General features: G+C 39.9%; 1 protein-coding gene across 3 annotated transcripts; it reads right to left on the bottom strand.

Moving 5' to 3' along the window:
* Window positions 1-69: 69 nt before the first annotated feature.
* On the bottom strand, window positions 70-16,013 carry uckl1a (uridine-cytidine kinase 1-like 1a). Of its 3 annotated transcripts, XM_056386168.1 has the most exons (15): window positions 15,915-16,013; window positions 11,373-11,560; window positions 11,042-11,148; window positions 9,006-9,176; window positions 8,297-8,368; window positions 7,967-8,156; window positions 7,803-7,864; window positions 6,238-6,254; window positions 5,906-6,007; window positions 5,720-5,813; window positions 3,747-3,809; window positions 3,524-3,646; window positions 3,152-3,259; window positions 2,768-2,924; window positions 70-2,160 (listed from the first exon to the last, which is right to left on the bottom strand). In XM_056386168.1, the coding sequence occupies exons 1-15, from the start codon at window positions 16,001-16,003 to the stop codon at window positions 2,078-2,080; spliced, it is 1,626 nt and encodes a 541-aa protein (XP_056242143.1). In that variant the 5' UTR covers window positions 16,004-16,013; the 3' UTR covers window positions 70-2,077. The 3 variants fall into 3 exon arrangements, 2 of the variants coding, with proteins under 2 accessions (XP_056242143.1, XP_056242144.1); XM_056386169.1 differs by lacking the exon at window positions 70-2,160 and having other exon boundaries at window positions 2,787-2,924; window positions 3,122-3,259; XR_008828757.1 differs by lacking the exon at window positions 70-2,160 and having other exon boundaries at window positions 2,810-2,924; window positions 3,057-3,259.
* Window positions 16,014-16,040: the final 27 nt, after the last annotated feature.

The raw sequence follows: 16,040 nt of genomic DNA, 5'->3' as shown, positions 1-16,040 counted from the left end.
GTGTCTCATAAAGGGGGATCACGAGGCGTGTTTGGACTAAACAGTTTGAACACAAGAGGGAGGGAAAACTGGGAGGCTCGAGGTTTTTACTGCACAGTTTGTAACCCTGAAATTACATTGTTATCATTATCTTACATGTTTATAACTAGGCAGGTAACCACACTGGATTCTGCATCACATCATTCAGTTAAAATCATGAACCACACAAGGACGCTTCCATTTCTGCAAAACTGCCATTCATGACATTAAATCAACAGTTCAACTTGTGCAAATGGAGGTGTTTCAGGTGAGTGTGTATGCATTCTTCTGTACTGTAAAGACACACAGATTTCTCAGAGGGACACGCTATAAATCACACAGAGAGAAAGCTAGATGTGAGCTATGCTGACCCCTTCAGGTTTTGAAGTGCATCAAAGAGGGATCCAAAGTGGCTTGTGTCTGAACCCTGAGAGTCAGAGGAGCACGGAAAATATTCTTAAGTGAGCATGTGACCGTCCATGACGTCCTCACACCTTGATGATCAGTCCAGATATACAACATAATGGGCAGATGTCATATTTCCAGTGGAAGTAGAAAGAGGCAGTGATGAATGAAAACTAAATTTAATCTCGAATGCTCATACCCTGAATTTAAGATTTACAACATACTCACTGGGCTGCTTCACCTGTGGTAAATGTGTAAACCTGCAAGATTTTGATGACAATAATTTCCTTTTGTAATATACTGTATGTTTACTATAAAACTTCTGACAACTCTTCTACTTTAGATGTGAGTTACGTACATTACATTAAAAAAGTGTTTAGAGCAGAATAAAGTAGTTCATTTGTATCAGAGCATGTTCATGAGCAGAGTGCACCAGCTATTCATAAAATCCAAACCTAGTGTAGTAATAGCCCCAGTTTACAACCCGTGTGTATTGACATTACATTCAAGTCGCACAGCTTCTCATCTGATTCCTCAAAAAGAAAATACCTCTGAAAAACATAGAAGGCCATTTAACAGCACTTGCTGCTATTCTGAAGCTTTTTCTATAATCTCCACACTCTTTTCTAACCCATTTCCTAAGTTGTGCCTCGTTCTCCTGTTGACTAAGTGGAGATCTATGAATCACTTAATTAACTACTTCTTTTTCATAGATAAGTTGCTACTGAATGTTTACTGTTGTGCAGCTAAATGAACCAAATCACAAAAGCAGCGTTAGCTTTCTAATATGAGCCGTTTAGATGAGGAGTAAAAGTAATGTTAGACTAAATAAGATATAACATCAGTCTGGTGTAATCTCATGTTAAACTGCATGAATACTGTTAATTCTAAAACACATATATGTGTGCACATAATAATAAAACAAAGTCAATCAATGATTGGCATTAAAGTTCAACATATGACTTGGCCCTTTTAAACTTTTTTAAGGCATGTGAGAATCATGACTTTACAGATGTAAGTTTGTTAGTCAGTTGGTTGGTTGATGGTTTGTTGACTTTTCCTCTAGCGCCACCATGAGGTGGACATTTTTGTCTTTTAGTGAAACATCTCAACAACCACTGCACCGATTGCTATGAATCCCTGAAGATGAACATTATCAACTTTGGCGATTCTCTTTTTCATTTTAATTGATCATTAGGGTCAATATTTTTATCTTTAAGAACTAATAAAATCCCATCAGCCTTGGCTGTATCTTGTGTTTGTGCCTTGTGTTTGAAGCTAGTTATCACTCACTAAGAACTGGATTTTTGAACAACTGGTGCAACCCAGTGCTGGGTGAAATAATTTAGTATAATCATAATAATGTTGTTGCATTATTGCACCTCAAGGTAATGGCACTGTTTCACCTCTGTGACCCTCTGAGTATGAAAATATTTATGACGAACTCTCAGTTGTAAATAGAGCAAAATATCTCTCATGCATACAACTTGACCGAGACTCATCCGTTGTATAAGAGTACAAAACTTCATGTACAGAACACAAAAAGTGAATAGAACAGTGTTTTTTGCTTGTCAATGCCTGAAGAGGATGCACGATAACAGAGGTTTTCAAGTAGTGCTTGTATTTTCTGTCAAAGATTTCACAGATGTTTGTGTCAGTATGACGGCTGCTCCGGGTCCTCCTCATCACTCCAACCATCGGACCCATCTGTCCCAAAATACCGGTCCCCAAAGTCCCCTGAAAACACACAACAGTGGACTCAGAGCTACTGTGTATGAGTTAGGGTTAGGCGCTGAAGGAAACAATAAAATCACAACTAGAATACACATTAATAGACATTAAAAGTTAAAGCTGCAAAGGTTGGAAGTGATGGTTCACTAAAATTTTTACTTTTGTGATTGATTCACAAACAAAATAATTAATTGGTTTAACATTCTACACTAATATTCATCTTAATGTTTGCAAGTAAGGTTTAGAGACTGGTCTATCTATTATGCACATAGTGCTGTTTAGTTACAGTATCCAGAGGAGTGTTCACTTCAAATCAAAAGTGACACGAGCATAAAATTAGAATCTGCTGAGACACGAAATGAAATCTGTCAGCTTGAAACACAGATGTTTATTATCTTTTATCTGCTGTGAAGTGGATTTTTTTATTTGCTGAGGACAGCGGTATGAACTGAAAACGTCTTAAGAACTGAAGTTATAGTACATCACCTGTTATTACAATTCTTCAAAGGTTGAGAGGAAAATAAGTTCTGCTTTGAACAAAGTGTGTGACACGTGCCTTCTGATTTCACAGTACAGTTATAAATAGAGTGAGGATGTGGAGTCGTTGGCTTACCGATACCAGGAATTACATGTAAAGAATCGTCCAGACTCTTGTCCACAGCGCTGGTGATGATTTTGACCTGCGGGAAGGCGTAGGCCACAGAGTGCACCCCGAGCTCTGCCATCAACAGCGACACCAACACGATCTTATCCTCTTGCACTTCGTGATCCTGCTCAGCCACACACACATCAACAGCTGTTAATACCTGCTCGTTACCAGGAGGATAATCAGTAAGTGGAAAGCAAAGGGAAGAAATGATTTGACATTTCTCTTTGCAGAAGAGGTGCTAATCAAACCTCACCATGACAGACAAAAAAAAAAAACATGTTACTGACGAAGAGGAGAGGGGTCCTACTGTTGTCTTACTGAAGAATAATGATGTTAATCTCCACCCACCAATAGGACTCGCACTGCCATCATGGCAGCAGCGCCGGTGGAGACTGTGCTGTCCATTAGGATGACATGATCTTCACTGATGTCTTTGGGCAGACGCAGGTAATGCAGCTGGCAAGGCCAGAGAGGAGGAGACAGGTTACCATGGTTACAAAGGCAGGAAGGGTAGTTACCACGGAGACACACATCATGTGGAAGAATTAAAAAAAAAAAAAACAAGAAAACAATCAAAAATATTTTCATCTTTTGTCTGAGGTGATTTAATTCAATGTGATTTTGAGACACGATCCAATGTTGTGAAAAGTGTCAATAAATGAGCATCTGGAGGACAGTTATGTTAAGGATATTTGGTACTAAGTGACCCATTTTATCTACCTCTGGTTCGCCTGAGTCGAGGTTGGTCTGGATGAGGATCTTGCCGATGCGAACGTCCTTGCACACGGCTCTAAGGGCGGGCTCCATGGTCTCTCCTGCCCGCAGGATGGACACACCGGTGATCTGTGGAGACGAGGCAGCGGAGCAAGCGTGATGACAGAAACACTGAGGACACACTCGACTGGAAGTTAACAAGACCTTGTAAAACAAGAACATCACTCACCCCTCTCCCGTTGTCACTACGGCCCTCGTATTCATGTCCCTGTGGAGTCTGAACGACACACGGCTGTTAGAGGATACAGAGGAGGCGTTATTTTATTACACATTTACACTTCACCCACAGATGCTGACACACAAAAGAGTAAATATATCTGTGTTATCTGTGCATGTTTTTGTTTGGATATACTGAACTTTCTCTTGTGAATGTGGGAGACTTTTCTGTAGTATATACACAACACAGCTGCTGTATTATTGCAACAAAATTCACCACAAAAATGGCAGCTTGTTTGCTTTAGCACATTCATTACTAAGAATTCTTTATATGATACTTTCCAGGCAGCCAGTGGTTTCGGTTGATGTCAGCTTGCTATAAAAGTCAACTTGCAGAGACTTGAACATTGCTTGAGACAGCACAGGCTCTCCCTCACTGTGAGCGTTCAGTCACTATTTATTTTAGGTATGGGTAGGGACATTTTCATCCTCTCCCATCAGGTTAGAATTGTTTCATCATAGGATGAAGGTGATCACTCAGAACAACTTCACATTGATTTGCTGTGACTCTTCCCTCTATTGGCACAGGTGAACCCAAAACCTGCCAGAAAAACACCCCCCCCACAGCATAACCAAGCCTCAGAAGCCCCCCACCGTAGAGGCCAAGCATTCAGGCCTGCGCCGCTCTCTTGGTGTCACCACACATGCACACGCCCACTTGTGGAGAATATGGGGAAGGATGACTCATCTGACCATATCTCTGTAGACCAGTGCCTCTGGTTTTTGCACAAATGAAGTCTCAAATGTGTGTTCATCTTTGTAATGAGGGGTTTATAGACAGCAACCCAGCTATAATATCCCTCTCGGTGTAACTGTCAACAGACTGTTGTTGCAAACACAGTCTGATCACGTCCTGTATTGACACTCTCAGGCACCTGAGGAAGAGTTGCTCTTCATCAAATGTGCGCTGTCGACCTCAATGTCTGACCATATTTACTGTCGCCATAGATCTTAATGCAGATGTCACCTCATTCACTGTTATTGAAACACCAGTCAGTGGAGCGGTCATTGTGACTGACGCTCCGGCCATCCATGTCTCAAGAATAAACCCCCTTTCAGAGTCACTTAGCTCTCTTCCTCTTGGCGTCTTGATACATAATCAGAATCAGCTGGGTCTGCTCAGCATTTAAATGCCACAAATTGTTTTATTGTATCATGCAGTACACCTGTGGAGAAGCATCTGCATTGGTTCAGTTCCTCCACTCATTTATTCAGGTTATTCATGTTACCCATCTGTAGTTTCCCACTGACGGTTGAATCTACGAATAATTACACTTTGAAAATAGCGCGAGGCTCATGTCTCTGAAGCTGATTTTGAAACTATACTGGAAGAAACTAAAACTGATGGCTGCCCGAAAGGTTGTTAATTCCACAAACATATGGTTGGCATGTAAATAAATAATATAAAGATGATTTGCATTTAATGGTCTAAAAAAATGCTACAGTCCTTCAAACCTGCAATAACTGAATTTATGGTCACTTGGGGGCAGTGGAAACAAGCTGTGAACGCATATCATCACCTTTTAAGTTGATGTGGCAGCAAACAGTTGCTTATTTACACATCCAGCAGTTTCGGAGCAACATTATCATACATTTGAATTTTAGCTCTGTTTTTGGTCTCAGCTGACTCCTGAGGGAAATATCTGCCTCTTTATCTCCTAAAAAGTGACACTGCCTTAACTAGCTAGATACTTTGTCTGTTGGCTGTTTGGTGGCTGCCTGCTACAGCCAAAACCAATAGTGATGAGAGCTGTGAGGCTGAACCAAAACAGTAAAGTTACGGTCCCGAAAACCAAAACAATGACCTGAAGGACGCTTTAAAACTCTGTCGAGCTGAGGGAAACTGCAGAGTCTGGTGATAGTTAAGTTGTTAATATAAAAACATTGTTCATCGCAGCTTGAATGTTCACTTTGTGATTGAAGTACCTGAGATGGTAGAAATGTAAGTGCATGTTCTATGAGAAGCCGCATTAATCTCTTTGAGTAGAAGATAAACTCGTCTCGACTGGTGTCTTTGTTCCTGCGGTAGAGCAAAAATGAAATGTTTTAAAATTCATTTTGTACGCACAGTTACAAGGACACAAAGCTGTCCACGAGCACAGGCCAGTGTACCTGATGATGGTGTGCAGGCCTCTGACCTGCGGCGTACTCTCCAACACACTGAGCGTCTGGGGCAGCGGCGGCTGAGTCTGCTGAGCGGAGGCCAGGAGAGCCCTGAGACCAAGAAGAGGTGGTTCAGATCAAGAGGTTTTATACTCTTTTACTCTGCTATGCCGTTGGAGAAATGGAGCAGTCTGACTTTAGATTTAAGATGGCAGAGAGTTACCATTAAGACCAAGTCACTAAACGCAGAAAGACAGACCAGAGAGAGCGAGAAGGAGCGTACAGTAACAATTAGTGATCCAAAGCCACAGAAGGCAAAGTCAAAACATGTATCAGCATACCTGACACTGAGCTCACGCTGCATAAAGAGAGGGTAAGAGAAAGACAATGAAATGGGGTAAAAAAAAAAATAGAGATAGTCAGAAGGAAAAAGGATTTTGATGATATTCTATATTGTTGTTATTGTTAGCAAATCCTATAAACATAAGTCTGTTAATGCTTTCAGATTTCCCCAACCTGGCTGTTCACGCTGCTGGAGATAAATTTAGATAAAGATTTAAAAATGGAGAACAAATATATAGTTTCATTAAAAAAAAAAAGGTTAAACAACATCCTAAAACAACTGGGCACTGTAATTTATAGCAATCATCACTCAAACAGGAGGAAACGGTGCATTTGTTGGAGACTATATTCAGCTGTGGATTTGGAGTAGTATTTTCACCAGCAGGCGGTAGATCAAAGCAAACTGGACAGTGTGTGTTCGTGATAATAAAGGAATATGTCAGCCGGTGCAACAGTGTGGCTCACTGATGCATAGGGATGGTTTCCATTAGCTGGTTCCATTTTGGATCTTGTTTCAGTTTGGTAAAGTGCCTGGATTTGTTAAGCTCAGGTGCCAATGAATCCTTTATTGAATCCTTCAATTGCAAGTTCTCTTTGATAGTTTGGCTTCTCTGTGACACTACAGGCAACTACAAAGATGACAACACCGGTGCCATATACAAACAGTGAGACATGACTGACAGACTGACTGAACAAGGTGGAAATCCATGTCTGAAATGTTCCAAAGTGCAGATACGTTTCATTGAAATCATCCAAGTGACTGAAATGTAGTATTTGCAGGTGAGTACTCACAACAACAAGGGGAATAAGAGCCTTGCTTAAATATTTATCCACCATCTAACATGTTAAAGTAAGAACTTCAAAAGGCATTTTTGACAACTTGAGAGGGGTGAGTTCTCTGCCTTGTGAGACGGTGTTGACAGTGTTACACAATAATCTGTGACCCACAGTGTCTCTTACATGCAGAAATTGATATTTGATGAAAGATAAAGTAGAATAAAATTTATTTTCCAATATGTTGTTTTTCCTTGAACATCTACAGCGTCAGCGAGGAGCAAAAGTCATTTTGCCATTTTCCTTTTGCCATTTTCCAGCAAAAGGGAAAATGAGTGAGGAAGAGTTAATGAATGTCAGAGATAAGTGACAAATTATATGGGTTGAAAGCCCTACAGCCTTTCATCACAGCAGAATCTGTGTGGTTTAGGTTTGTACAGTGTGAAATAAGGAGAGGAAATAGGGGTTCAATGAGGGATTTAAGTTCAACAGGGATTCAGAACAGGATTCACATTCGATAAAATGCTACCGAATCCCCTCCCGAGTGTGTTTTTAATCTGCACAGAGAAATGATGAGGTTTATGACAATATGATGAAAAAATAGAATATCACCAGCCTTTGTTTATGTAACACATGAGCAGCTAAAGTTTGAGAAGCTCTGGTTTCATTTTAGCTTGAAGCAGGTTATTGTACAAACAGTTGGGAATTTCTCTTTCTGTCTCTATGTTACAGCTTTTGGACACATGGTGGCGCCACCCTCTGCTGTACAGTCAGCGTTTTGCCCTCTCACCTCCTCCAGCTGGCTGTGAACATGCTGGACTATAAGATCGATGGCCACCATATTCCCACCACCTTGGAGAGAAAAACAATAAAGAGACATTTGGCGGTGTCGCTGGTGTGTTTCTGTGAGAAAAAGTGATAAAAATGCCAAATGAGGAAGTCTGGCTTTCCCACCTCTCGGCACAACGATATCAGCCAGCCTCATGGTCGGCTCAATGTACTGCTCAAAGGCTGGCTTCACAAACTTGTTGTACTGCTTGATGACGCCTTCAATGTCTCGTCCACGTTCTGTGATGTCCCTGCGGAGCCGGCGGACCAGCCGAATGTCTGAGTCTGTGTCCACAAAGATTTTCATATCCAGGAGCTGCAGGTGGGAAGAGCAAACACCCCTGAACGGTTCAATGACATTCACTTCAACAAAGCAGCTGCTCAAACAATACTTGCTGGTGATTAGTTCACTCAAGAATTCTTCAAAAAAAGAAAAAAGAAAACATATTGCCTCACCTGAAGAAGCTCTTTGTCTGCAAAAGACATAATTCCTTCAAATATGATTACGCTGGCACCATACACATTTTTCTGCATAAAGGGGAGAAAAGGAAAAACCAAGAGCAGAACATAACTTCATGAACAGTCAGTTTAGTTTTTATAAGATTAAAGCTGCAGAATGTCACTCTGAGAAACATGTTTACTAGAGAAAAACATGTTTACAGAAAAAGCTGAATGCAGCTGTGTCATTTCGCTCTTCTACTTTCTTTACATGGTGCATATTTAAACGGGCTATTTGTAAGTTTTCTCTGCCGCCGAATGTGGTTTCTTGCTTGGAGCGGGTGGTGGTGATTGTCGCTTACAAAAAGGTTATCATACGTCCTCTGAGCAGAGCTTTATCTTCAGGGCCAATTGGAGGCTACAGTGAGTCACTATCGGAAAGTGGCGAGAGGGGTCGGGGGGTAGCTGGTTACTGTGCTAACTACAGGAGAAGAAAAGACAAGAGTTAACATTGGTGTTGCTTTCCATCTCTGGAGACAACTCTTGGAGAGTAAAAGAATGAAGTTTGATGCTGAGCTCACAACGTTTCTGGCAAGTAAACATCTGTTGATGCTAACGTTGGCTATGTAGCAATAGCAAAATTTACAAATAGCTCCTTTAACCTTTCCCTGAGGACCATTCTGTAAAAACCAGGCTACTTTTTTGTGATAAAACAACAACAGCTCACCCAGTCTTTCTGCCGTCCGTGCGTAGTGAAATCATACACTGGGATCTTCACACTCTTGCCTTGCTTCAGCTTCCTGAGGGTGGCAACCAGCAGCTCAAAGTCAAATGCCCCGGGATGATCGAAGTTGTAGTCATTACTTGCCGCCAGGGCCTGCTCATCTGGAGATAGAACCTGTGAAACACAGCAGATTAACATTCAGACTCACAGGATGTTACTGATAAGACATGTTTGAAGATTTGGAAGGGTGAGTTCGACATTTTTGGAAAAATGCTTTGTTGCTGAGTTACATGAAGAAGATCGATACGGCTCTCATGTCCGTGAGCTACAGCCAGCAGGTGATTAGCCTAGCTTGGTGAAACAGGTAACCTGGCTCACCCTAGAGTTCAATCGATCATTTAATCTGACAAATGTCAGAAAATAGTGAAACATGTCCATCCCAGTTTTGTCTGAGTCCTCACAGTCCAAAACCCAAAGATGTTCAGTTTACAATGATATAAAACAGAGAAAAGCTGAAAGGAAAAACTGATTTTTTCTTTTTACATTTTTGCTTGAAAAATGACTTAAGCTAATATTCAATCATGAAAATAGTTAAATTATCAGAATAGAAGTTTAATTTCATTATATTCTGTTGTATATTCTGCATTAATTTCCATTTGTGGATTCACTTTTTGCTTGCATGTTGAAACTATTTAATAATTACAGAGCACAGCCAGAGAACAAGAACAGATAAAAGGGGAAAATACGGCTACAGTGTTGTAATTAAATTAGCCATAGTATCATTTATTTATATATTATAAATTCATGATAAGTTCATAAAAATGTACTTTCAGAAATTACATTGTAAAAAGTTTAAAAATACAGAGTACTTATTATTCTTATTATTACTAATATGGTGTATATTATTGTTGCTGGGAAGAAGGCGGCAGCTTTACAGCTATAGATATAAAATTGTCATGTTTATGTTTTAAAATGATCATTAAACTATTATTTTGTCCACTTGGAGGCAGCAGAAACAATTTGTGAACACAACATTGACATATCATCACATCTTAAGTTGTTATTGTGAACATGTTAGCAAACATGTTGCTTATCTACACATCCAACAGTTTAAGGGCAACATTATCTTTCATACGTGGTTGTGTTTCTTGCCGCCTGGTGAATCTAAGTCCAATATTCACTCTTCCTTTTGCTTCTGTTTTTGGTCTTCATCAAGTCCTGACAGGAAAATCTGACTTTTTAGCTGCAAAATGCTCCACTATGTTCCCCTGCTGGTCTCTGAGTGTGTCTGTCTGCTGTTTGCTGAGCAGGTAGTGGACAGTGGACAGTGGCTGCTGTGATACTATGAGAGCAGTGAGAGTGAATCAACATAAAAACAGCCAAAAACTTGTCGACCCACATCACATCGCCACATTGTTTTTAAGCGAGTGTGGGCAGCTTAAGCATTTGTCTTTAAATATTTTTAAAAAGGTTTATAAAGCTTTTATCTTCTATTATGTCATATTGTCATATCAATACAATTTCAACTCACAAACAAACTTAATTGAAGCTTATTGGACAACATACAGAAAAAAGAATTGCATGACTCTTTCCCACCTGTATACTTATATTAAAGTTTATGATTACGTTTTTTTTTTTTAACTAAGTGAAAATGTTATGTGCAGTTTGTCTCTTTTTCATGGCATTGTTACTGTTCATATCATCGTCTCTAGATCCGTCCTGAATAGATATTTGTTACCTCCTTATACATGTCTGTAGGTGCACACTGTAGGAGGTATATCCTATATACACCAAACATTCACACTGTAATTTGCAGGCTGTAATCTAAAGTGTTACCAGAGCCGCGTATTAACTCAACCCTGTGACAGATTGCTTTGAGGTTCTGTCATTAATTGAAATCCTGCTTTTCAAATTAACGAATCATTCGACCCGAAAATGATGATATATTCCTACAATGAGGCCATAGATAATTGGTAAGAATCAAATAAAATAAGACAAATAAAAAAAAAAAAAAGAAGACTAAAACGCATGACTCTCACCTTGTAGAAAGAATCCATAGACAACAGCACAACCCACGGCACATCCAGAGCCTCAATGATCTTATTGGCCACGGTGGTCTTCCCTGAGGCACTGCCCCCACACAACCCTGCAGATCCACACACAGAGCCACACATTTCAAAGGCCCATTATGTTTGTTTTTCAGAGTGTGTCTAATGTTGTCTGGCGGTATGCATGTGCAATCGCAGTAAAGTGTTTATGGGTATAATAAGACAGAGTGGGACACAAGAACAGGCTCTGCAGCTCAGAGCCACAACTCTACATGAAGGTAGTGAAAGAAGAAAGTAAAAACATCATCATCATCTGTCGTACCGATGACAAAGGCCTCTTTTGACTGAGCTCCGTGCTCGTCATACCAGGGAGGTCGGCCAGCGGTGTAGATGGTGCGTGTGCCTGTGCGGAGCAGAGGAGGCTCAGTTTTACTCAGCAAGGTAGTGCTCTTCCTGCGAGGAGCCCCGGAGGGGGGCAGCAGCCGGTCCAACGAGTCCTCCCCACTCCCACTGCAAAACAGCAAACAGCAGGACAGGTTACAGCCTGAACACACAGAGGAGTCTCTCACCGCGCTCCTCGACGCAGCCAAAGTGTATGAAAACAGAGCAGCTTAGTGTAGTGGAGCACAGAATAAAGCTGAAATGATTAGGTGATTAATTGATCAGTTGATTGACAGAAAAATAATACGCAACTGTAGATTATCGATTAATCATAAAAGTTATTTTTCAAGCTGTTCAACTGTTGGAATTTGCTGTTTTTCTTCATCTTACATGACAGTAAACTTAACATCTTTAGGTTGTGGACAAAGTTTAGTTGGACAAAACAAGCAATGTTTTATAGCAACAATTTATAGATAATTTTATAGAATAATCAATTAATGAAAAAGAGTCAATAGTTTCAACCCCAGTGCAAAACAATACAAGACAAAAATGATTCTGAGTAATTCCACCTAACAAGAATCAAGCATCTAAATTAGAGTAGCAAAAGTTTTTGTCATATCTGTTATATTATATACAATCTGTATGACAGGGGCCTCACAATCATGTAAGAAAAAATACAAAGACAACAAAACATATATTCTTCTTATATTTTATATGTGTGTATAAATGAAAAGGACATTTAAGCATTAAAATAAATGTATTCAGAAGAAAGAGATGCAACATATTTCAGTCTGACTGATCTTTTTCATGACAAACAGCACTGCAGGAAGCAGATAAACAATCTGTTGAGATGCAACTTCAACCTTAAACCTGCAGAGCAACAGGGAAACATTTTTGTCCAGTTACACAAACGCAAAGTTGTGTGTGACTGTTGAGCTGCTAAACCTGCTGTGAAGTCAAACCCAGCTGCTCAGGAATAAAAACTCACTACTTGATGGTTTCTACTGTTTTTACTGGTTTGTAAAGGAAGCCAGATGTAGTGGTGGAATTAATTTACTGAAGTATTTTCCTGTACAAATTTGAGGTACTTGTAGTTTACTTGAGTAATTCCATTTTACACCAATTACTCTACTACATGTATCTGACAGCTGCAGATACTAATTAAGATTTTACATCCAAAACATAAGAAATACAGTTTGATTGGGCTTCAGTGCTTCAGTGTGCCTTGGTATTGATTGAACAAGTCTCTGAACTCTACTGGAGGGATGAAACACCATTCTTCCAAAAGCTTTTCCCTCACTTGGTGTTTTGATGACGGTGATATTGAGCGATGTCTAACATGTCGGGTGTCAAAATCTCCCATAGGGTTGAGATCTGGTGACTGTGACGGCCATAGCAAAAAATTCCCAAACTTTCTATTGACTTGCAGTGACCTTTCCCTCCACAGGGACAAGTGGGGCCAAGCAATGTAAGATTTTCACTGAAGTTATTTTACTTGTAATGAAGTATTCTTTCTTTTAAGTAAAACTATTGGTAATTTTACTAAAGTAAACAATCTGAGTACCTCTTACACCACTGTCTGCACTGTGTTAACGCTGCTGTATGATATTCTAACCTTAGATTACTTAGATCACTGTAATTAAGATTAGACTCTCACACCCCTGTTTACTATGTAACACACTAAAGTCAGCTTAGCTCTTGCGTCACACTCTCTGAGGACACATTGAGCGACTCCTGCATTTCCACTGGCAGCAATTAGAAATTGAATTAGTCTCTCTGCTCGTTTCACGCGAGACACAACTACATACATGCACACAAAACGGGACAAGGCATAAATGGAAGAGAGGACTAATGAATGTTTGTTGAGTATTCAGCTGATGCAGTTTCAAGTGCTTGTTCAGTAATGATACACTGCAGGCAACCCTCTGAGACTGAGCACAAACAAAACACACCAAAACCCCTGCAAACTAACCTAGATCCTGCACTTCCTCTGACCTCTCAACAAACCCTGTTTAGAGACTATTTATGGCTCACACACACACACAAACACACATCCGTGGTGTGTATGGGAACTTTGTGAGGGGAACACTGGCATCCCGCCTGCACTGAGAGAAAACAGCAGCGCACACAGTCACATCTTACCTGCGGTCAGACCTCAGGGACCAACAGCCAGAGATCCTGGCTCCTGTACAGTCCAGCATAGTCATGTCTGCTTCAGACGACAACCTTCTACCCTCCAGCTCGTCTGTCACCGTGGCAACCTCGCCAAAACAACAGCCCTCAACGTAGTAACACCGGCCGAAGTCGTAAACGTGTGTGCAAATTACAGCCGTTTGTGCTTTCACTCCATCTGTACCTAACAGTCAAAACAAATCTGACCTCCTCTCATCTCGCCATGCTACTGATCATGTGTCCTCCTTTCTCTCCGTCCCCCTCATTCTGTGATTGTGTGTGTGTGTGAGTGTGTGTGTGTGTGGGACAGACACTAAGAGGATCACTGTAACACTGACAGCAAAGAGCCGCTTGGCTGGTATTAATAGATGCTCCTGTGAGCGAGTACAGGACAGATGTCTTTTGCTGATCCTTCCTCTCAGTTCACTGAATGTGATCCAGCAGAGTCATGACAACACTAAAACACCACACAGACATACACACTACAATACAGGCCTATACTCATGTCCTGACAGGGAATACACCTGGGACAATTGTGAAAACTGCCCATCAAAGTTTCCCAGAAGCCAAGATGAAGTCTTCAGGTGTCTTGTTTTAACTTGTTGTTCCGTTTACAATGATATAAAACAGAAAAGCTGGAATCACATAATGTCGAGCATCGTTCCATGAAAAAAAAAGATTAAACTATTATCTTTTAGTTAAATAGTGGACGATTCTTTTTCTGTTGATAGACATATCAATTAATCGACTAATCGTTTCAGATTTAGTAAGCTGTATCTGTTCCTGGTCTGGAGGCTGCCTTTTCTTAACTTGTCTGAGCAGAGTGAAACTGCAGTTCTTAACATTGATTGTTGCGCAATTCTTTTCTTCTAGTCAACAGAAGCAAAGTCAAATTTATTTTTATAGGATTCAAGTCTCAAACTCGCCTAAAATGGCTTTACAATCTGTACCACGTACCGCACCCTCTAATCTTAGACTCTCAGCTTGGATAAAGAAAAAAGTAGCTGAACTTCATTATAAAAATCCATTATAAGTAAAGGTTCTGCATTCAAAACTTTACCCAAGTAAAAGTTTTTCTAATTCTGACAAAGCGATGTGCTGTCTGATGGTTTAATCTAGAGCTGAAACGATGGACAAAAACATAAATCAGGAACTATCTTGATAACTGTCAATGAAAACAGTCCCTAATTCAGGCTTCTCAAATGAGATGATTTTCTACTTTACTCTGTTATTTTATTATAAACGTTTGGATTTAAGACATTTGCAGACCCCACTCAGACATCAAGTCCTTACTTAAGTACAGTTTTGACATTTCAGAGAGAAATATCCATTACATTTATTTGACAGCTATAGTTACCTGACAGATTAAGATGTTACATACAAAACTTATGATCATCTTATGATACTTTATGATAGATTTAACCAGCTAACATTAAATAAATAAGTCAAATGTAGCCCCACCTCAACAAATGGCACCAGGAAAGCACTGCCTTCATATTAATGCATCAATAATGATCTGATAATATAATAATCCTGGATTATTAACATTGATAACATTGGTCATTCTGCTGCATAAAAAGTATTTTTTATTTTGATACTTTTAGTATATTTTGTTGCAAATACTATGTATTTTTACTATAACATTTTGAATTTAACCCATTTACTTGCAATGGAGTGTTTTTATAATGTAGTATGAAGTAGTTGGTTTAAATACTTCTTCCACCACTGTACTTGTATAAATGTACATTTCACCACAGCCTGGGAAATATCAAGAGAAGATTAAAGGTTGAGAAATCCAATTTTTACACATTTTTAAATTATTTCAAATTTAAAGTATAATTAAATAATTAAGTATAATTCAAAGTATAGACTGTATAAAACGGACAAAATCCCCTAAAAATCCCCATGGTCTCTGAACACAACAATGAATACTACAGACTAAAAACTGAAAATACTGTAAGATTTATTACAGGGATATTCTAGTGGTTTCTCATTAGGGAGCCTGTGACGCACAAGCTCGCCTACTCCTGGAAAGCTTCGTGTTTTAACGCATTTTATGCATCTACATTCACCATCCAGTCACTTTATCGTATAATTAATGAAAACATACTAACAGAGAGGGGATTTAAATGAATAGTATTAACGTTAGAGACGAAACACGTCGGATATCTTTGCTCTGTATAGAGGAGGAGGGGGAGTCAGTGTGGTTAGCGCTACATTACAGGACCAACGAGCTGCTGCAGACTAAAAAATGTTTTAAAAAATCACAAATTATTTCTGTTTAGAGAATTGAACACTCAGTTTCATGTACCTGTCCGAGCGGGACGACATTATTTTCCCGCACTCCGTCTCCATGGGGATCTTGCGACCTCGGAGCCGGCATCGGCTGGTTAAAGCCATGGATGGATTCCGTCTCAACCGTGCGGTGGGATTGTGG

Source organism: Seriola aureovittata, chromosome 9 (genome assembly GCF_021018895.1).
Source record: "Seriola aureovittata isolate HTS-2021-v1 ecotype China chromosome 9, ASM2101889v1, whole genome shotgun sequence".
Classification (NCBI taxonomy): domain Eukaryota; kingdom Metazoa; phylum Chordata; class Actinopteri; order Carangiformes; family Carangidae; genus Seriola; species Seriola aureovittata.
The sequence above is the reverse complement of the archived record's forward strand: the minus strand, read 5'-3'. Positions and strand labels throughout refer to the sequence as shown.